Source organism: Mixophyes fleayi, chromosome 7 (genome assembly GCF_038048845.1).
Source record: "Mixophyes fleayi isolate aMixFle1 chromosome 7, aMixFle1.hap1, whole genome shotgun sequence".
Classification (NCBI taxonomy): domain Eukaryota; kingdom Metazoa; phylum Chordata; class Amphibia; order Anura; family Limnodynastidae; genus Mixophyes; species Mixophyes fleayi.
In genome coordinates this window covers 61,088,063-61,111,838 of record NC_134408.1, presented here as the reverse complement: position 1 = coordinate 61,111,838, position 23,776 = coordinate 61,088,063, and the positions used below count along the sequence as shown (strand labels likewise).

Below are 23,776 nucleotides of genomic sequence, written 5' to 3'. Positions count from 1 at the left end.
TGATGGCATGTATGGAGAATTTGAGTAGATCTGATGGCAAGTGTGGAGGTCTGATGGCATTTAAGTGACATGTGGCGAGATCTAGTGCTACGTGAGGAGGATTTTATGATTTTTCTGAACATTTTAGCAATGTTTAGATATTTTGTTTTTTTACTTAGAAACTTAAATTATTTTTATTTTCAATGTATGTTTATACAGTATGTATGTTCATGTTTATACTGGGTATATGTATGTGCCCACACACATAAAAAGGTAAAGTTGACTCTTTGCATTACCTATAAATATTTTTGGCTCTTGGTCTCTGACTGGTTGGCCACCCCTGGAATGGAGGAACAGATCTGCAAGATCCACGACTGCATGCAGTAAAGTGGCCAAAAGGTGAAACAAACCTGTCAATCAGTCCTGGTTTCTATAAGGGCTTCTGGGCAACTGGATATCCCCTTAAGGGCACAACTGGCAAGTGGTTCCTCTTTGTTTTTCTCCCCGTTTTCCCTATCCCCTATAGTGTTTCTATCTTCAGGGTTTTTTCACGGTCCTCTGTTGTTATTTTTCATGTTAAATGTATTATTTTATGAATGTACCACATTGTTTTCAGTACGAATCTTGACAGGAAAATATAAGGGGGAAATTAAGCTTGTGATGATTTTGAAAGTGGAAACACTAATCCATACACCTAGACATGTTTTAGCATTTTATCTTGCACCTCAACTTTCAATCTGTGTTTATTGTAGGACTGAGTAAACAGGTGTTCCTTTTAATAAGATTGGGCTACTAACTCCATAAGTCCAAAATACCATCAGAATTGTCCCAGTTCTTCATTTAGAATTTGAGGGTTCTAGAGAAGAAGTTAGGTCCTCAGCTAGAGCCTTCTGGCCTGAAGATCCCATCAGGAAACCAGGTAAGTGGGAGGGAGCATATTGAAGAGAATAGCAATTGGATAAATAAATTCGTCTAAAAATGGGGTGTTAAATAGTAAAACAAAAAAAAGTTTTACACTTTATTTCCTATTTTACTTTTATTTGACGCTCTTTTATTTCAGGATGGTTCCATATAAATTAACATCAAGTTAAGTTTCAGAGATACACAGCTAATAAAATAGAAGAATAATGATATGTCCCCCAGCCAGTCATCTACCTGAGCTTTGTCCTGGCCTACACCCCCTCCTCTTGTTACCCGTCCATCTCACTCTGCTCCGCCCGTGTACCCGCCTGCAGTTACTCAGTTTCAACAACCAAAACAATCCTAGCTGGCAACGCGCCGTAGCCGCCATGGAGCCTGGAGAAGATTCAGGGGTATTGGCCTTGCTAGCACTTCGTTCTGCGCCATGCAGCCCTGTGCAATCAGCACGGTCTTTCTCTGACCTTGGTTCTCCTGTACGTGAAGTCCCAGCTTTGGCCCGTTTGGAGGGGCGAGACTTTGAATTCCTTATGCGAACATCGTCGGTCATAATCGGACGTGACTCTAGCCAGGGATCAGTGGATGTAAACATGGGTCGCTCCAGCTTCATATCCCGCCGACACCTTCAGCTCAACTTTGTGGAACCGCATTTCTACTTGCGCTGTCTCGGCAAGAATGGTGTGTTTGTGGATGGGGCCTTCCAGCGGCGGGGGGCTCCCCCAATGCAACTTTCCAGGCAGTGAGTTGGATGGGGATTCGAGGCCTAAGGTTTTGGGGGGAGGCATTTGGGGTCTGGTGTGTACTGGAAGGGGTGTAATAACTCTGACTCAGAAGGGAGTACTCTGCCTTGTCCTGACCAGATCTACTGGGGAGTACGCGTGTTATTCACTTTTTACTTTCGAGTAGCAAAACGTGACTTGTAGCTTTCCCAACTTTGTTACAGATTATTTTATAGTCCTTGATACATTTGTGTTCCTGTCAGTTTGTGGCACTTGCTAATTTGTATCAATTAGTTTTAGTTTATGGCGCCCGGCCCTCCCTTTGCATTGTAACAGATTATGTCAACACAGAGTGAAAACGTGGTGGTTGCACACTGCAGCCTGTCGCTTGCCTGTTTATGTCATGGCTGCACTGGACTTGTTTTCTGACACAACTGAAGTTGTTAGCATGATTGCAGTTACAGGCTTATCCAGCTAGTGGTGTGGTATAATGTTGTGTAACAAGTGTACTTGTAAACATTTCAGTAGTATTATATGTGTATACATGCATAAACACCACACACAAAGTCTCTGGTAATAGAAAGCATAGTTCGCAGTCAACATTATAAAATATTTTGCCAGAAATAAATATAGCTATGTATCTAGTGTTTTCAGTATGTCATGGTTTGCTTAAAGCTGGCCACATATGCATAATGTTCTACTTGAAATTGATTAGATTGCCCTTAGCGGCAGGGATTTACAAACTGCCTGTTTATCTGATCTATTTACAATCTGCCTGTTTATGTGATCTATGCTAACAGATCCCGCTGCAGTGTTCTCCCCAGAAAATTTTGCCAGCTGGGTGGGGGCAGTTGTAATACTTTGCAATAATTTTGAAAAATGTTGGAGGTTATTGCACACACCTTCCAGGACTGGTCAGACTGGTGGTCAGTGGTGTAACACACACTGCTGGCTGTAGTGCTCACATAGCGCCTGTTATAATAGGAGAAACAATGGTTTATTCTATTATAATATGACTCTGTTGGGCTCCAAGAGCTGGGTGACAAGTAAAAACAGCCGGGTGATACATCCAGGAAGTGGGTGCTGGGGAGAACACTGCACAGTGGGCCTCAGAGTGGCGAAGAGCTAAATATCTTTTATTTGATCACACACATTGATGGCCAAAGTTATAAAGGTATTCTGTCACTTTGGACAAATTGTCCCATGGCCATATATGATATAATAACCTGATCACTTGGCACAATGCAGTGCATTTGGCCGATTACCACATACACATGCTGATGTAGTCATTGGCTGATCAGATTTACAAACCACGCAACTAAATGTTTTCAGTGCAATATTTTGGGCCCACTTAAGCTTTAAATTTGAAATCTAATCTATTAGATTGTGTCTCAATCATTTGATATGCCATAATTGTCCATACAGAGCAGTCATAAAGCCCTGATTGCTAGAACAATTTACCCTGTTATACCTTTTTTTTTAAGTTATGACATCAAAATGGCAATGTAGTGAATTCATAGATGATAATTATGAATGTCAAATACTTCGCACATATATGGCAGTGCTATTTCACAGACCTACATTTTTGAATGTCGTCAAGGAGATAGTAGGGTATTGTAGTTTTAAGTAGCTCCCAGTTTCCTGACATTGGTTGTTAATGATAAACATAGCATGCAGCAACAGTGACAGGGGCCATTTTGTACTATTCTTTGCCCCGGTAATGTGTACACATTGTAAACTGTATGCTATTTATATAGTGCTATAATACAGTGCTATTGCATTGTCAGAAGAATGCCCAGTGATGCCAATATTTTCTCTAGGGGTTTCCTTCTGGTAGCTAGGCCAGTTAGCTTGCATGTTATAACAGAGACATCTATCACATGCAAGCAAGTACTATTAGAGCCATGCTGGTATGGATCTAATATTAATCAGAGCCAGATTAAAACCCTATGGGGCCCTAGGCAATATACTGGTTTGGGCTGCCTTTCCCCTCTGTTTGTCAAAAAAAAACAAGTTAGGTTATCCGGGCTCCACTTGACCCTAAGTGGTAGCCTAAGTTGACTATCTGATTACAAGACTATGATAGTAACTGCTTTTTAGTTACTTGTAGATCCATTGGATCTATTAATACAAAATATTTTTCTGGTGCTTGAGCCCGTTGGCTAACTCCATCTAAAGATGGCATTTGCCGCTCACCCCTAGAGTGATCAATGCGATGACACATGATAATGGGGCAAAACCCTGTTAATATAAATAGGACGTAAGACTTATTACCAGTACAGATATTTAGTATGTTTGCACTTGAAATAATTAAACTAATACATTTCATGGTAAATATCTGTAAATCTGTTATGGGGAAACATTATGGAAAATAATACCTAGCACTTTGCTTGGATAGGTTAAGAGTTTAAAAATTGTTTGAGGTAAACCAAAGCAGTATAAAGTATGAAAAGATTTACAGACCTTTGGTCATGGGGGGGGGGGGGGGGGTAAACCACTTCTGGCTGTTTAAATAGGTTTTAAATAAGCCATCACTCAGCAATATGAGTTGCATTAGATTACTGAAATAATGCAATACTGTAATTTTTTTAAATAGTTTTTTTATTTCATCACTATAGAAATAATGAACAACCAAATCTATTATTTATTTTGAAATGCAACAAAATCTATCTACTGCTTCATAAATACATTGTAGTAATAGTATGTGAGTCATTTGAAAAAAGTTGTTTGCTTGGAAATGAAAAATCGTTTTGCTGTTTTTACTGATAAAGTGACCACTTGGTAGCAGTGCTCTATTTACTTTGTGATACTGGATTTCTTAGTAGCATTATCATATATTCACTTTATATTACAAAGTGCAGGCACACTTAAATAATGCTTCCCTAACTTTTTAATTGATGTCAGTATGTTAAATAAGTTTATTTTTCATGTAATGCTTTGCTTAAAAGCCAATGATTATGTTAAGCAAATATTCTGCCGTGTTTGAACAATTTTGTCTAATGAATGGCACTATATGTAAGCAGTGGGAGGTATGGGACATTTACAAAAAGCTTAATGAAAAAGGTGTTGTTGCCATATCGCTCTTTCTTGCAAATATTGCTTATTTTTTACATTTAATCTCTTGTGATATACAGATTTTTTTGACTTCCCTCTTTGGATAATTATCCATACACGCTGCAATTTTAAAGGCTGATTAAGCATTTTTATACCACACTGGCTGTAAATTGTAGTGTCTATGAGCTCAAAGAGACATCTAACTTCAACAAATATTGTATTGCAATCTACCAGTTAGATTGGAATGGACAGTAGATTCATTCTGACGATGACCTCATCTGACTGTATGTGGTCAACATCTAACAGTATTAATGGTGCCCTGTTATATCCGTCTCTTCAGCCAAAGCACTGGAGGGCAGGATTTTTCAGATTTGGCCACATGTGTGAATGATTAAATCTGACAGCCACCCTTGGCAGTAGGGCCAAGTGTGTGGCCTGTTTATGGACACCTTTAGTAGACCAGGCAAAAAGTACTCAATAATTTTGTAATGAAAACGAGTGAGCTGTGAAAAAAAATAATATATATATTGTTGTAGGCTTATGCACATTAGTGAATGTGTCTAAGCAAATTGTGGAAGTCTGTATTTTTTGTATATGAATTTCCATGTATGCGTTTGACTACATATTATCATGTAGTGACTGAACCATACCACCATAAGATCTTGCCTTACAATGACCTCTAAATAACTGACATTTTATTTGTAATACAGGAGAAATCCCCATCATATTAGGCTGGTTGCTAACTGACGTTAAAAAAAAAATAAAAAAAATATATAAATAAAATAAATGCCAGTGACACTGCACATCAAACGCGACAGCCTTTGGCATGTGATGCGTGACAAGAGATTACACACGTGATCGCGGGGTCTCCGTGGAGGACACTCCACATTGACGACCAGTGAATGCAAATGAATAGATTGGGCAGTGTCCAAAAGATGCTACCATGCCACTGCGGCTCCTAACAGCAAGAGTAAGTGGGTATGGAGTTATTGGGTCAGCTAGGTGGCATCCTCATAAATGTTTACAAGCTTTTACTAAGGTTAAAAATGTGCTAGTAAAAGCAGCATTTAGTTAGTGGATAACTTGACTTCCATCCATTAGTGTCCAACATATACCACTCTGTTCCCACATAATTCAGTACCAGCATGTGCCTACCCCAACAGATACCGGAATACTTGTCCTCCTCCCCAGTACATGATGTCTTCCAGGAACCATCTGTGCATTTAGAACTATACAGTACTGTGAAAACAAATTTGCCCCCTCTTGTTTTCCTTTATACTGCATATTGGTCTTACTGGATGTTTGAAGATCTCCTGGCAAAGTCTAATGTAAAGGGATCTCTAGTGAACAAATAACACTTTTTTACTTATTTATTTATTTATCTAACATATTTTTCCAACACCAACTGGCACTGTGTGAAAAAGTAATTGCAAATTAATAAATGGGTGCACCCACTAAAGCTGAAGTGTCTGCAATGCCGGGTTTAGGTCTGGTCTTAGGGACATTCCAAAAACTTATAGTTGTGAGTATCCGATTGCAGTAGTGCATAACAGTGGGGGGGGGGGGGGGGGATAGTGAGAGAAGCCTGAAGGAGTAAACAAAGAAACAGGAAAGGACCACCATAAAAGTAGTCAGCAGAGATTTTATATACTAAGGTTTTATTTAGGTGCAAAATTTGCATTAACCAGATCAACCATATAGATTTGTCTTTTCATTGTCTAAGGCTGGGTACACTGCCAATCACCTGATAAATGACCGTTCGGCCTGATATTGCATTTGTTTGTACACTTAGATGATGAACGATTATCGTTCCAAAGCATCGACCACGTTTGGTTTGATTGTTCAGCTGACCTATAAATCTTGTTCAGCAATTCTGCAGTGTGTGTGTGCACTCACCATCAGGATCTCCATAGAGTTTACAGAGTGATAATCTTTGCAGCCGATGGTTATAACAGTTGAAGAGCACAGATCTGAGGGAAAATGTTTTAAAACCTGTATGTATAGTGCATACACATGAACTGGAATGCTGAGCGGGACATTTTTCCCTCAGTCGTTGGTATAATCGTTGTAGATAACACATTGGTCGGAAAATTGTGTAGTGTGTACTTAGCCTAAGAAAATAAAAGCTGATGGATTTTGCACCTAAATGAAATGTTGGTCCAAATTTAATGTGTGCATAGTATGTACCAACATGTATGGATGGATTTATATGTCTGGAAATGTGTGCCTATTTTATTTGCTCCTTTTTTGTCTTTTTGTTTTTTAGTTTTTTTTTTGTTTTTTTATTGTTTGCAAAATATGGTATTGGCACTTCTCTAGAAGGAAGGAAGGAAAAAAAAAAAGAGATGAATAAGTGCAGTATTCCCTTTCCAGGCAGTGTGAATGGAAATCAAATTGACTACCAGAAACTTTTCCTCCAGCTATTACAAACGCCATTATTGCCATAGGGTATTAGCACACTGGTGATTTCTGTGCTCATGGTATATTTGACTTTCCATATGCCTGCACATGGCAAGAGGCCTCAAAGTAAACCACATGGATGCTTGATGTGAATTTGTTAAACAGCACTACTAATATGACCGCTTTGGAATGTCAGTTCTGAGAAATAGATACTGACCTCCTGGATATTGTAAGGTGTTTGAATTGTGTAGTTGGTAGAACATTTTATCTTGTAGACAGTATTGATTCTGCTTTTATTAAAATTAATTTCAGTAATCTTTGATCTGACATTATAATTATACACAAATAATACAATAATATGTCAAATGGAGCCCTCTACCTACATAGTTGTATGATAACATGTTCTCTAACATCCAACAGTTTGGGGGATGCCCATGGCTTTGTTTTTTTATTTTATTTGTCTTATATTTGTTTTAACAGTTGAGATTTGGTGATGTTAAATATTTGCATATATATAGTGTCAAATTAGATCAATGAATCCCTGGTCAGTAGTGAATTTATGTAATATATTTATATAAATTTACAATTTAGTAGTTTGGATGGAATTCATTATTTTTTGTGCACATTCTGACTAATGTATGTATAAGCTTATATATTTTGTCGTTTTTTATAATTAGAAAATATGTGCACAGAGGTGAATAAGTTTATCTGAAAAGGCACGTTCTCAATTAAAATGTGCTTAAATAATGAATAAAAATGTTGCCTATAAATACTTTAGACAAATATATAGAATTAAGAATAGCTCGGACAGGTTTTTAAAGACAAATTTTTATTTTGTTTGATGTAATGGATACCTTTAAAGAAAAATAGAGTATCCTGCCCAATTTGCATTGGAATAATTATTATTATTTAGAGTTTAGTAAAAATCCAACTAAATGTAGCAATGAGATATATTAAACAATAATCAAAGTTGCCTTTATTTAAACCAATTCCTAAAGAAATTAATGAATACATAGCTGCTTAACATTATGGAGAAAAATTAGATTTTGAATTTGAAATGGATTTAAGTGCTTGCACTATGCACCCAGCAGTAAGACGTTAGAACGGTAAATTTCCCAATTCCAGACACGGTAAAAAAAAAATAAAAAAAAAAAATACACCACAGAGGAATTTAGTTTGTCTTATCAGATTTTTTTTTTTTGTAAAATGGTACGGGGGGGCATCAAATGGCAAACTTTCAAGGTGAAAGAAAGTACAAATAATTATGGGAGATACAGACACACAACAGTAACACCTAATCAAATACACCCAGAGCCAACAATTGTTAGTGCAGGTGTGTCCTAATCAGCGTTGGATTGGACCACTGGGGTATTCACCGGTGGTCCCTGATGCTTGACAGCCCCACACCCTTTATTTGTGGGGCGGAGCAACAAAGGACTGCTTGTCCCGAGCGATTGTACTTGTATAGAGCCGAGACGCAGCTCTGCATCTTGTTGTTGCCAGCAATGATGTGCATGTGGAGGTGGTGCTGCCCAGGAGAGCAGGGCGAAAGAGGAGCCAGCCATTGTTATTTTTGGCCACAGGCTTGTACAGCGGCGGCCTGTCATTGTAACAGTGAGAGATGAGAGGACAATAAATTGAACTGGGGCACTACTGTGTGGCATAATATTGCTTGGGGGCACTACTGTGTGGCATAATATTGCTTGGGGGCACTACTGTGTGGCATAATATTGCTTGGGGGCACTACTGTGTGGCATAATTTTCCTTGGGGGCATAATATGAACGTTTATTTGCTAGTTTCATTACTATTAAAAAATATAGCTAGATATAAATGCACCACTTGTACACCTGGGCTTGACTAGATTTTAGCCAACCCCTGATCTGCAGTAAAGGTAATTACCATGGAGCCAAGGTCAGGGGTGGCACTGAATGTTCTCAATATGGGTAGTAATAGTATGTGTATGGACAGATTAATTATAACTATTCTGAGACAAGGTGCCCCTCTGCTTGTATATGTGTTGTGTGTGTTTTAAATTTTTGGCTTTCTTTGAAACATTATGTGTCTGTTTCATTATAACATCTACATACCTTCCACTATGTATGTAGTGCACGGTCCTTAAACTCGGGACTTCTGCTCCGCCTGCCGGGAGATATGTCACACTTTGTGTGAGAGGACACTGTACACTTCTGGCGATGGTGTACGCAATAGTGCAATTTTTGTGCTGTAGGTGTATGGTCTAGTGCTTTTCACACTTGCACGCACCCTTTGATGGGATGCACACGAGTCACTATTATGGTCAACTATTGAGGGCACAACAAGAAATTTGCTGTACCGGGGCCCAAAATTCCTCTTGGTGGCTCTGCGGGTAAAACAATGTGTACTTGTAAATCCATCACCAGTGGTGGACACAGGTAGTTTTGAGTTATTAGTGTAATATGAATAAATTTAATAGAATATATGAGATATATAATTCTATCGACGTTAAATTTCATTAGATTAATTATATGATTTGTTATTTGTATTTGGTTGTGTGTCATGAATAGGAGGTAACACATTGAGACATAGAAGTGCAATTTTTTACTTTAGATTTTATTTATATTCTATAAATAGATCAAGAGAACAGGGGAACAGGCTTCAATTGGATAACCAGCGATAGGCGGTAGTATTACGAAAAAGTCAAAGGGGGTTGTTTTGGAGAGAACAACTTATGGCGAAAAGATGATCAGTAAAGAGCTGCAAAGCCTCTATAATACCCATGATTGCGCAAGTTAAAACTTAAACCATCTATTGTTCACACTATTAAAATTTAAGAAATATACCCTAATGTATACAACCATCCTATTGCTTGTGGCCATGGATCACAATGATCTGTTCCTTCCCTCCTTTCTTCTTCTGCTGACCTCATCACACATGAGGCATGTACCACGTGATGTGAGCTGTCCCACATGTGCAGGCAGCAAGAGAAGGAGACAGAAGACGCTGCAGTGCTGGAATGAAAGCAGGTAAGTGTGGGGAGATTATTTCAATGTAATTTAGGTGTAATTAATAGTGTACAGGGCGTATTTATTGGTGGGGTGATGGTGGTGCCTATGGGATAATTTAATGTTGGTGTGGTTTTGGGTTTAATAATTTAATGTGTGACTGAGTCTGCGGAGAATGGTGGCTTTTTGTTCAGTAATAATGCTAATTATTTAGTGTTGGATCTTTTTAGGGAGTGTAATAGGTTTATTAATTACATGCAAATACCAATTATTTAATCTCTGGGCTACTTGGGAGATATGTCTATTAAATGAAAATACTATTCATTAATGTCTCTTGGGGGGGATGTGTTTATTTAGTAAATGTGAATGCTATTTAATGTCAGGGCTGTTTGCATGGAGTGAGGCATAGTTATTAAACATGAGAGCTATTGATTTAACATTGTGATTGGTTTGAAAATGTTCCCTCATTGCTAGGCTTTCCATTCTTAATGTACCAATCCCTTTTTCCAAATGGGACCCCATCATTCCAGGGTCCAGACAGCAACTGAGCTTAAGACACCAGCAGCAGCAGGTAGTGAACACTGCAAGAACAGGTAGGAGAGAGCAGGACAGTCTGCCAAGTGTTCTGATTCAGTGTTCTGCTCTAAGGGGTGGGGCCTAGACTATTAAGATGGGGTACATGATTCTGATGACAAGAAAGCCGAAGAGTTATACAGACACGAAAATGCCGATCAGTATATGTGACGAAACAAGTTATGTAATACAACCACCCTGTCCCTCGTTTCTCACAAAATGTGAATTATAGCATGTACTTTTTATAGCCCTTGCTTTTGTTCCCCAGCTCAATAGAGTACAACTGCAGTGTCTAATTAAATGTGGATAAGGGGACATTGTAGCTCATTGTAAATATGTGTATTGTATATTATTAATATTGCACTGAAGCTGTTATTCATTGTCCTTAAAGTGAAGCCAGGTGGGTTATGGTTAAGGATGAGATTCCAGGATACAGGTGAAGGGGCTGTAGCTACATTCATTCTCCCCCTCCTTTCTCTACAGGAAGCAAGGAACAGCTGGGGGCTCTGTCACATCACAAAATAGTGTAATGGGTTAATTTTAAGAGTGTCTGACTGCTACCTTATCTTTGGAGGTGGGGGAGGCCAAGTAGTACCATAGGACTAATCCAGACATTTTGTCTGTAACCCAGCTGAGGGCTTCTGTGGAAGCACAGCTCATCTCCACTCCCCCTTCCAACCCTCTGATCCAGCACCCACCAATGTTTAAAGAGGGAGAGAGCCAGGGGTTTGCCGAGGGAAGGGAAAGCACTGTGGAAATTTGACCCTACATATAAGGAGCCACTCTGGGGGGGATTGATGGTCATTCTGTGATTTGGTTCCAGGAAGGTGCAAAATCTGGTGTTGAGTAGGGGGGGAAACCATTTAGTATCCATTGTTCTCAACATGACTAGTTCAGACATTTTGTCTAGAGCCCAGCAGGGGAACTTCTGTGGAAGTACAGCTCCTCTTCACCCCCCCCCCCCTCCAACCCCATGATACAGAACCCACCAATGGTTAAAAGAATAGACCCAGGGGTTTGCCCAGGGAGATATAAGGAGCCACTCTGGGGGGGGGGGGGATATATTCATTCTGAGGATTGATTCATGGAAGGTGTAGTGTAGCTGCTTTTGAGTTTTCGTTCGCTACCAATGGACTGCAGCTGAGAGAAGAACTCCATGGGTCTTTAAGTCTGCACATCCAAGTGACTGTAGTTCCTTAAGCTAGTGGTGTAAGGGACAGATAATGTGGCGATCCTGCCTGGCAATTATTTACTGTGTGTATATAATATTCTAGTGATTGTTTTTATTACAATTAATGTATTGCTTTACAATCTAACTGCATTAGCCTGAGTGACTATTTATTTAAACTTTAGAAGGTACTGGGTAGGCTTCCCTGGCATAGTAAGGCACACGTGGGTGGCCAGCCATTGTGAAGTGGGTAGAATTGGTCCTGAAAACCCAGTATCTTCACAAGTATAATCGCGACTGTTGTGAACATAGGGAACTTACAGTTATTTATAAGGGATGAATCATAACTGCAGTGTAAATATGTTATATCAAATGAATCTATTCATAAGTTCAACTACGAAAGTGTAGAATGTGAAGACAGAAAGTCTGATGTAAATGTTTTTGATGGCTTTGCACATTCCAGTGTGAGAAGATAGGAGTGTCACCTGTGGCAGCTTTAAAGGGCTCTTTCTGTGAGATATATCCTGACACAAGTTTGTTTTTGGACTCCTGAATAGACTTTGTTGGGCCAGTCACAGCTGGACATCCTTGCAGCATTTTGAAGGCCTATACAGGTATATAGAAATATGAGCTTCTGTAATGCATGTGGGGGAACAGGACAGAAGCACACAGATACCTTACCTTCCGAATGATGACCACCTTCCGTCTGCTTCGGATTCACCTCAGCCGCTTTCCGCCTCTTCATCCTGCTCCTTCCCTTTCTGGCATACCAGCCACTGTACCTCCGTAGATCACTCCCCTTCTCTATGGGGAAGAAACAGAAATTACAACCCGTGCTTACCAGAAAGGGACTGTTCGAGGCTATAGCAAGGAGAAGAGACCTTCACTCAACCCTGCGTGCCGCTGCCTCGCTTTGCTCTTGCCAAGGGCATGGGACTACGAGTATTTGGGACCAGGAACAGTCCAGCCCAAATACTCCACTCACCTCTCGGTGAGGGCCTAACCAGAGGTAGGAATTGAAATCGATACTCACCGGGGGAACTCCAACTTCCGGTCCCTGCTCTCCTGCTCCTCTCCGTCACCTGTGGAAGACAGAACACAACACGTCCTCCCTCTACGCTACAGGTGAGGCTAAATGTACCACCCACACAACTGGTACCTGACTGTAATCCTGTTAGCTAGTACAAGAGCCTACCTTTAATGGGGGCCTGACGTCTTGCACCTGGAAGAGAACATACACACCACAACCAAACAATACACAATACTGTATTTCACCACACAGGTGCAATAACAAGTCGCTACTGATTATGGAAGACTGACAACGGAAGGCACTTGCCTATACCTAACCAGTTAGTTATGTAGAACCACGACAGGAGCCTTCAAAGAAACTTTATCTCTTTGAATTTCCATTGGCGCACAATGTATTTGTAGTTGATGGTAAACACTAGGTGCAGGTTTAGCAACAGGATCTTAAAATGTAATATCCTATGAAAATATGTGCCTGAGGTAGATATGGTCAGAAGAGGGTTTTCTATGTATCTCTACATCATTGACATGCCTCATAAATGCATAAGCTGCAATGCAATGGTAGGAAAGATTTCTTACAGGAATTGATTATAAATATTTGCATTTAACAGTACTACAGAAATACATATTTTCTCTAGGTGTTATTTTTAAAGAGCTATTGATATAACTGTATAGAAAATATACAGTTTGTAACAATTTACTTTTGGAGTGTGGTTAATAATTCTTCAGCTCTCAGGGTATTCCTGTAGTTTCTACAGGCTCAAATGCAAAATAAAGATACTGGTATACCTGAAATTCTAGAGTAAGTAAGTAGAGTGTAGGTAAGTATGATAAAAGTGGATATAAACAACATGAAAGAAAACTACTTAGATGATTTAATGCAGTGGTGGAAAAAGTCTGGGTGGACAGGCACATATAATTAGGGTGTGGGTGACCAGTTGCTAGCCTGTTTCTCTTCTTTAACAACTTCTGATTTGTTATTGTTGGACATAGGATACAGAAATCATTGCAGAGGTGAGTCTGCAGTGAAACAAAATTTCATTCTGCACCCCTGCCTAGATCAATGTGGTAGACTATAATAAGAAGTTTGGTAAAGACCAATTTTCCTGTGTTTTTTTTTTTTTTTCAGACTTCTATTAATGAGTTATAGTTGTGCATAGGTTCTACAGTCATGTCACTATCATGGCACATGATGTAGTGAGCAGAGAGGCTTTGGAACACCCCTCTTTCTGTCTGCACTGTAATATGCCCACCCACCTTTTGCCCCCTTGGCATTTACATGATAAGGTGAGAGTCTGTGTGTGGGGTGGCTTGTCTGCCCTCCAGAGAGATTTTGAAAAGAAGATAATGATTTGTATGAGTACAAGTAAGAAACATTACATTTTACGCACAATGTGTGTTTTTAAGGCCCATTAAAAAAAAAAAAAAAAAGCTTAAGTGAGATTGTTGCTTTCAGAAGGAAGACCGTTTGATTATTTCTCAATGACGAGTGAATAGAATTCAGATGGTGATTTATATTTTTTGTACAAAGTATAAACTGATTTTATAAACCTTATGTAAAAAGTAAGTGAATATATCTTAACTGTTGTCACCATCGAATTTATACCCAAGGTGAAGGTAATTTACAAGTGCCTTGGAAGCCATCTGAGTGAGGTCACCTTTTTGCAGTAGATGAGTATGAGCACAAATCTAACGTGTGCCTCTGTATGCAGTAATTCATATTGATATAATTGTGTGTGTGTGTATTCAACCCCTAATGGCATTTTATTTTGTGACTTAGCTACTACTTGGTGTTTGAACATTCACACTCATGTTAGGTTTTTGTTTTGGGTTTTTTAAGCATATTGTTCTATGTATTATTATTTTGCCATCAATTCAAACCACAATTGATTTTTGAATGCTCATATTCATATACTGGTGCTATTACTGTTGCACAACTTGGTTATTCAATTTAAAATTATTTTTCTACACTTTTCTGGTGAGCTATAATTGTATTGAAGCAACGCTGCACTTGGACATGTATGCAAAATATTTATGTATCATTGTTATACTCTGCAAATTAGTTTCCTTAAACGTCCCACAGTATGTACTGTAGAGCTCATAGTGTGTCCTGCATTCTGTACAAGCATAGTGCCTATAACAGCAATCTCCTTTACAAAAAAAGCTCAGCATCTCTGTGATAGACTTATATTTTATTGTTTCTTACAGGTGCACGCTCAGGTTCCCAAGCACAGTCATAAAGATAAAGTTTTCTGCTCTTTATCAGGAAAAGGAAATGAAACCTACCTTGCCATCCTCTCCTATATATCGTCACATTTCACCGCTGAAAATCCACATCCCTGAACCAGATATGAGAAGCTTTATCAGTCCTTTACCATCACCAACTGGAACCATCAGGTGAGCGCTTGGCTATGTAAATGATGAATACAGTAAATTTATCTAAGTTATCCATAAAAACTGTGTGGTTTTGTTTATTTTCTTGCTTTGACAGCATAAAACACATTTAAAGCTGTTCAAATGTTTTATAATTTTTTCAATATTGAAGGTAAGCGTTTACTGGAAATCAACAGCTCTGCGTTGATGTGGTGCTTGAAAAGAAAAATACCTCCAATTGGTGGGCAATTGACAAATGAAGGTAACATGGAAGTGTACAGGATGCCACACATCTATTTTCCATGCTTGCACCTGATTTTACAGAGTCATATGTCAGTGTGTAGAGCAAAAATTGTTATGACAAAGGATCAGGAAGTTTATAATGGTTTAAGATTATTGGTGGGCCTTACCTCATGAGACATGAGCGGGTGGAGGTGTTTGCAGATCCTTTCTATGACAATTTTACCCCTCATCCATCTCAAAGGTGGCATTAATCTGTTCTCAACTCTACTGTTGATGCCTATTGACAAGCACCAGTGGATATGCTCTGAACTTTAAATAAAAGTTGGTTCCCACATCAATTGTATGTTTTAGTGGAGGGGATTGTGAGGCCACATCACAACCAGGAAATGTTGGCCACTCCAGTCTTCCTTTAAAACCATGAAGATAAATGAATGGCTCTGGCACTGCTGAATCAACAAATGAAAACACAGAAAATGAAATGTGTCAAATTGCTTTGTGCAGTATTTTCACTTACCTACTTAGGGTGAGGATAAATGCATACAACAGCGATCAGGTTACTGATTCTTCATTAGACGTTTATGAATATTGCTCCAGAACTGAAAGAAAAAAAATAATTGAAATGGTGTACACTGTGAAAAATGCACTTAAATATGTGTAAACCGTGTGGTGTTACACTTGCTGCCTATTTCATTAGAAACTATTCATACAAACAATGTGTTTCTTCTACACATTGATACCATTATAATAACAATAATCATAAAGTTTTGTGTAATATTAGTTTATGTAATATGTGTTGCTAACACATCTCACTAACACACAGTATTTATTTTTTACATGTGGGTCCTGTGCAGGAACTAATGTTTTCTGTTTATGGGGAGTGCATTAATATGCGCAGATAAACATTTACGGTTACTCGCACAACAACAAAAAATCTGCAGTTTTGCAGAATGCATGAAATTGCCTATGAAACTGCAATGGAGCAAGCATACCAGGCTTGAGTCTGCAAAACTTTATTTTGTTTGTGTTCTTTTATTATTGTATTCTATATTCTTTGCCTTTCTGCTATGTGCAAATTACTTATGTAAAGATTTTTACATGTTGTAAATGCCATGTTAAATTATCTTTGGTACAGTCAGGCACGGATGTCTTATGCACAGCCTGCCGACCTGAGGATCATATGCCAGAAGACTCTTGTACTGATGTGGCAGAACCAGCCTGAGCTAAATCTTTAGCCAGTGCAATTGCCGAGATTGCTCAGCTAACCCATTCTCATGAGAGCAATACTTCTTAGATTCCCTAAGGTTCAGGGGGAGATTCTGGTGGACTTGTTACTTTTGTCATACCTAACCAGGAGTCAGTGGGTCCCATGGAGGCATCCCAGGAGGAGCCATTATGGGCAAGAAGTCTTGCAACTTTTGTGCAGTGATTAGACAGGGTTTCCTCCGGTTTAGAAAAGATGTTGGATTCTGCAACCTCTCCTGCCTCTTGCAAACGGTATAGTTCCCCTGTGTGCAATTGAGTCAGATTGAGGCTCTGGTCTATAGGATACGCCATACTTTGAAGAAGATCCTTATAGCCGTCAAGGGGTGGATGATCTGACCCAGGCTGTGCATCTGGAATTGCACATCCAAGTTCCAGATATTTTGAAAACTTCTCTATTTAAAAGGAAGGCAAAGAAAAAAGTGTTATTTCCTCCTCTCCCCAGCTCTGAAGATTTGCTGGGCGAGGTATGCACCACACCAGACCTTAAGCTGCAAAATTGTTGTCCGCTTCCTGTGGAAGATACAGTTAAGTGGGAAATACCTTCTAAGGTGGGTGCTTCTGTAGAGAGGTTGTCGAAGAACCCCACAATTCATATTCCCACTGCAGTGAACATTAAGAATGGCACTGACAGTAAGATTGAGAGCATGCTTAAATCTATTTTTGTGGCTGTGGGGGCCTCTTTGCAACTCTTTTAGCCACTGCATGGGTTAACAAGACTGTAGAGAGTTGGTTGCAACAACTTTTCTTTCAGAAGGCCTGAAAGCTGGTAGACTGAGCTCTGATTTGTTGCCTTTAGTGGAACAAATAGAAGGAGCTACAAAGTATTTGGGGTATGCTGCTAGGATATCTCCTTTGACATTCTCAGCTTATCATACTCTATGGCTTAAAGCCTGGGAACCTAATGTGGAGTCATTACCTTTTGCTGGGGGTATATTTGATCCTGAGCCCGATAAAATAATCAGCCAAGTCTGAGGCTTTTCTTTCCATTAATGCTTCAAGAACTGGAGGGTCCAGGTTATCCATACGTTCCTATTTGGGAACAATGTCATTGTCCTTTCAGGTTTGTTCAGTCTAGTCCCTACCAGTTCCGGGCTTTTACCTTTGGTCTGTCCATAGCCCCAAGAGTTTTCACCAAGATCATGGCGGGTTTTGTGTCTGCTGCGCTCCAAGGGAATAAAAAGCATTCCCTATTTGGACAGTCTTTTAGTAAAAGCAGTATCTCCAGCTGTACTTCATGCCTCCACGTGCAGGAGACTGCTCAGACTATAGAATGCCATAGATGGATTCTCAATCTCAAAAAAATCCAAATAGAACACAGAACATGATCTTATTTTGGTCTGTGCTTCAAAACTCGGAAATAGTGTTTTTCCGGGTGTACAAAATTCTATTCTTACAGAATATATTAACATCTCTGTAGGCTCACAGACAGACTTCTATTCATTTCTGCATGAGAGTACTGTGCAAAATGCTTTGGACTTTCAAGGTGATCTCATTTGCCCAGTTTCATGAGCGAGGGTTTCAATTAGAACTGATCTCCAAGTAGAACAAATACCACTTTTGTCTATCTAGCTGGGTGATGTGCCTTTCCCAGGGGGTTTGTCATTCGCTCCTTTTGTAGCTGAAGGAGAACCTTTTTCTCCATTTGGGAGTGGACTTTGGTGACTACTTATGTCAGTCTGTGGGGTTGTGGGCGATCATTCTTCAAGCCTGCTTTCAGGGTTTTTGGACTCCGGTGTAGGGGGGGTCAAAGCTCCCAATAAACGTTTTAGAATTGTGAGCAGTGTTCTGCACTCTATTTAGCACATAACATTTGTTTTGCGGGGGCATCTTTAATGATGATCAAACAATGCTTCAACCACCAGGGAGGGACAAGAATTTATCCAATGCGCAAGACCAGAAGATTTTTTTGTTGAGCAGAATGGAATGTTCAGGCCATCATTGCAATGTTTATCCCAGGTGTAGATAATTGGGAGGCTGACTCCCTAAGCAGGCAGACTGGGGAATGGTCTCTTCACTCAAAGCTCCTTCACCAGATTGTGTCAGCTGAACGTATATATGATGGCATCACGGTTCAACAACAAAATAAACCTGTTTTGTTCAAGGCCAAGAGACCCAAGGACAGTCTTAGTAGACACCGTGTGCGTCTCTTGGCAGTTTCATCTAATTTACATATTTCACCAGTGGCAATGCTTTCAAACTTTGTGTCGTCCTGGTGGCTCCAGATTGGCCACAAAGATCCTGGTACACAGACGTCCTCGCCATATCGACGTGTCAGTCATGACGTCTACTTCTCAAAGCAGACTTATTAATTTAAGGGCTGTTTCTGAACCTCTTTTTATCTGGCTTTAACAGAGTGGTTGCTGAAGCTTTGCTTCTAAGAGCAAACTGGTTTTGTGGAGACTTTATATTGCCTGGTGTGAGAGGAAGGGGTTTTCTACCCATCCTATTCAAGCGCCCAGGCTTACAGGATGAGCTGAATGCCGGGTTGAGCTTTGGCTCCCTGAAGTTTCAGGTGTCCATTCTTCCTGTCTTTTTTTCTTTTTTTCAAAGAAGATTGGATTTTTTGCCATATATTAAGACATTTTTACAGGAGGTTCTGTACATTAAATCCTTTTACTCTTAGTCTATTGGGCGACACCGGATATTAGGGTTATTTGAGTGCCACACATTCAATGTGCTCATGACGGCACGAGGGGAATTGTATTCCCCCTCTAAATACATTAAAGGAAGAGTTTGAATCGCATCTCTTAGACTATTGGAAACCAGCTTGAACTATCCTTTTTTTATAGTGTCTGTGCTACAACCAATTACCTTCTGTTGATGAGTTGCAGGACTTTGTGCAGCTGTGTATTGCTCCAAAAGCAATTTCCCTCTGTGTTTCCCAAATATATCCCGATTGTAACTCTTACTCCCTATATTGCTGAATGGGAGCGGGAACTATTTGGGACTAATGGCCGTGCAAAATTAAATGTATCCATTGTCTCTTGTGCCATAGGTTCTAAGCTGGCATCAATATGTCAGTCAAGCCTCATTCAGTTATTTATGGTGCTCCTGCCAATTAAATAAACCCTTGTACACATAATTTTTTTGTCAATGCGGGTAAAAAAAAAGTACTGCAAGCTGAAATTTCCTAGAAGTCCGCCCATACGCGCTTATAAATGTGCAAAGATTCTGCCAGGCTATTAGGAACTGTTTCAATTAATATATATATATATATATATATATATATATATATATATATATATATATATATATATATATATATATATATATATATATATATATATATATAGAGAGAGAGAGTTCTCTCGCACTCCCTCCTAACGGTGATCAAATTATTGAGTGATGCACTATGGTCTTGTACAAGATTAAGTAATCTGTGAAACATTTGTTGAGTACTGGATATAGCCAAGAAGATATCCTCTCACTCTTTCGACACCCTCCATGGACCACCCCTCTAAACCTGAAATACGTGTTGGCTTAAATAGGTACATACTAATAATGTTCAAAAATATATTAAAGATGAGAGATGTGCTTAAGTGCCCATCCCCCATCTTTAATGCAACATATCCAACTGTGTTGTTAGTAGCTCTCTTATATAAGGTAACTTGTATTTTTGGTTTAGTGGTCTAAACCTGTGTGCTTGTTAATTTTTCATTTTGTTTTGGATATTATGTTTTTTTATTTGTTTTCACTTAATAAAAAAACTAAAAATATGTAAAGAAATAGAAAATCATTATAGGGTGCTATGCCTGCAAGGCCAGAAAAAGCTTCCCGTGTTTCTGTCATGGACACCCAACTTTCCAGTGCATGTAATAAAACTGGAGGAATGGGGATAGCATAAGGATAGTGTCACCATAAGTGCTTTATGAGCATGTGCATTTTATGATGGTGATATGAAAATTTTCAATGGGATTGCTTGGGTTTCCTCTGATTATCTGCCTGTTTAGTTTTTTACTAAATGTAACTTTTCCATTTCTAGTGTTCCAAATTCCTGCCCTGCCAGTCCACGAGGGGCTGGATCATCTGGTTTCCACTTCATCCATAATATTGCATCAGAACTCAAGCTGGCAGCAGAGTGTGCAAAGGCTGCAACGGAGCAACAAACAGAAACGTCTGGAGGAGACAGTCCCAAGGTGTGCACCAATTTAAATTTACTTGTAATAGAGCATACTTGCCTACTCTACCGGAACGTCAGGGAGACTCCTGAATTTCTGGGAGTTCTTCCGGACTCCCGGTAGAGCAGGAAATTCTCCTGGATCCTGCCCACTGCTTTTAGTTAAGTGTTGGGGCCAGGGCTTATGACACTTTTCCTGCATCATCAAGGCCCTGCCCCCTGTCGTTATAGGTTAGAATTGATTTTGTAAGTTTAGAGGGCACGGTCAAACAACGCGATTCACTGAATCTTCCCCGGATGCCAAAGTATGAAATAGAGATTTGTTTTTATTATTTTTATGTTTAGATATGTTCAGTAAAGTGTGGTCTTACATTATTCAATACTTTTTCAGTAAAATGGTTTAACAGTGTACTTTGCAGCAGTATTAAAATCTGTCTAAAGACATGAACAAAAATAGAAAACTATGGGCACTTTTTGAATGTAAGGTCTGGTGCCTGAGTTACAAAAAAATATATAGAAAGTAAAAACACAGACGGCATTCTGGAATGCAAGAAAAAAATGAAAGAATATTTATTCCAAAAATATTAGTGACGTCTTGAGTCCACTGGGGTCTTACTTTAATGAAGACATAAACGCTTACTGTATTTCTAGTGTTCGCTTTAATTTTCATGTGGTACATGCTGCATTCCTTAAGGAATCGCCACGTTGGGTTAGTGTTAAAAGTGAGTATGTAGCAAAGTGCAGTATAGTATACAATTTTAAAGGTGCTATCAATCGGATGCAGTTTTCAAACCGAAACCACTTTATTATTCTGCAATTTGCTTAAAATTGCATGCAATATGTGTCTGTTTTAAAAGACTGTTGCATCCAGATTTAACTCTTTGCAATGCATAGAATTTTGACGATCATGTAACTTAGTGCATCTCAGAGGCCAAAAGCAAGTTGTTGTTTTTTTCCACACGCCTATACGGGGGTCAAAGCGGAAATTTTAGAAGTGGAGGTATGGAAAATGTCAGTGAATGGAATTTGATAATTCTACAATGAAAGAAGTAGAAGTGGCAGAATGGCAAATCCCGTGCACCATCCCACTTCGACCACTCTATGTGTGCGTGTAAATATGTTTGTTTTGGTAAATATTTATAACTCTTACCAAGTGTGCAATCAAATCAGGTAACTTCATAGTTAACTAATGTATTCCGTACTAAAGTGCTGAAATGTACCATTGTAAGAAATGTGTAGGTTTGCCTGATACATAGCATTGGGATAACAGTATCTCGAGTTGAATTCTGTCTCTTGGCTTGTAAAATTATTTCAGTGCTTATTAACCATACAGAATATTCCCAGACTACTACAGCAAAAACATCTAAAGCAAATCCCAATGTGAACACATGTTATTCACATTGTACACTTAAGGGGCAAGCACGGTGCTATTTTGATTGTTGCCTCGTACAGCAGAATGGTAAGGCACAGCCCTGTCATTCCCAGAAAGTGTTATAATATCTGGTATATAAGATCTGGTATTAGAATGCTGAATTATAAAGTGTGAATTTTACATGGTGTTCTCTCATTCTATTTTATATAAGCGTGCAAAGCAAACTGATAAAGATTTTTAAAAAGTAAAAAAATAATAATAATTGGGCATACATCCATTTAAATTGTCCCCATTTTTAGGGCGTTTTTTGTTTGATTAGTATAGCAATTATACTTTTTTCTACATAATTTGTCTGATTGTGCCTTACACAGATTTTTTTTCTTTAAAGAAAATGTTGTACTATACTATGAGAACTGTATCCCATGCACAAAATAATATGAAAGAACGTACAATGTTAAGAACAACAACCTGCATCAAGTTAATCAATATTAATGAAGGAACTATATTAAAAAAATTGTATATCTGTAAACATAGTAAGTACTGAGACACTTGAAAAATCCTGCTATGGTGCACTTGTAACAGGCTAATAGACAGGTTAGAATTCATGTTTAAATTGTACTCAATCTAAGGTACTCCTGTAAGAAGATTAATAAAATGAGCCGGAGCTCAATGATTCAGGGAGACTGAAGGGCCTATTTACCAAGCTCATAAGAGCAAAAAACGGCCCTTTTCTGGGAATAACTGCAATATTAAGTGCCATTTGTAATTTATAACTTTAGGATTGCAGCAGATATCTCTGATATTTGCTGCTGTTTCACCGTTAACATACGCAAAAAACAGTCCCCATGGATATCTATGGGGACTGTTTTGCATGTTTTTCGAAGATCCAAAATTAAAAGATTTTCTAAACTTGTCCCCAATGGGTAATGTCATGTGAAGATGGAGTTAACCATTGAAGCCTATGGGGAGAGCATTGCAGTAGAGGGATCTTTGGATCCCTCACCGCAGCCTTCCTGCACTCCCTTCCAGTCAATGTCGCAAACAAGTTTCTGCTATAGTGTCCAGAGAGAAGAGACAGGTAAGTGAAATCATAGCTGGGACAGCCTCCTATCGGATGTGCTGTCCCGGGATGATTGTTTTCAACCCCATTAATAAAAAAAAAAATCATCTGTCATCGATGCAAAACCTCGTTAATAAATATTCCCCTGAGTTTTTCCGATTCACTGTAATTGTTTTGTAGAGGAGAACTAACCACAGATAAACACTATCAGTCTGGACAGTGTGTCCAATGCACGTTTCACTAGTGCTTTTTCAAGGTGAACTAATCTTGAAAAAGCAGTAACAAAACATGCGTCGGGCATTCTGTGCAGAAGAACAGCATCTACCTTTTGTTATACCTCCTCCACAATTCGATTAATTAGATTTAATCTGACAGACTGCATTTTCCCGAAATGATTAGGTAATGAAGTAGGAACATCATTTAAATTGTTACAATGCCTCTCTGAGGGAATACATTAAGGGCCTGAGTCATTAAGAAGAGTAAGGCAAAAAAAAGGAGTAACTTTGCACCTTGGCAAAACCATGTTACG

The 23,776-nt window shown here is 39.0% G+C and overlaps 1 protein-coding gene across 1 annotated transcript in view; it reads left to right on the top strand.

Moving 5' to 3' along the window:
* Positions 1-1,206: 1,206 nt before the first annotated feature.
* Positions 1,207-23,776, top strand: part of FOXK1 (forkhead box K1) — a 43,029-nt gene continuing 20,459 nt past the window's right edge. Inside the window, exons 1-3 of the mRNA XM_075179900.1 lie at positions 1,207-1,636; positions 15,028-15,216; positions 20,681-20,834. Coding sequence (XP_075036001.1) covers positions 1,269-1,636; positions 15,028-15,216; positions 20,681-20,834 — 711 coding nt within the window. The 5' untranslated portion in view covers positions 1,207-1,268. The remainder of the gene's footprint in view (positions 1,637-15,027; positions 15,217-20,680; positions 20,835-23,776) is intronic.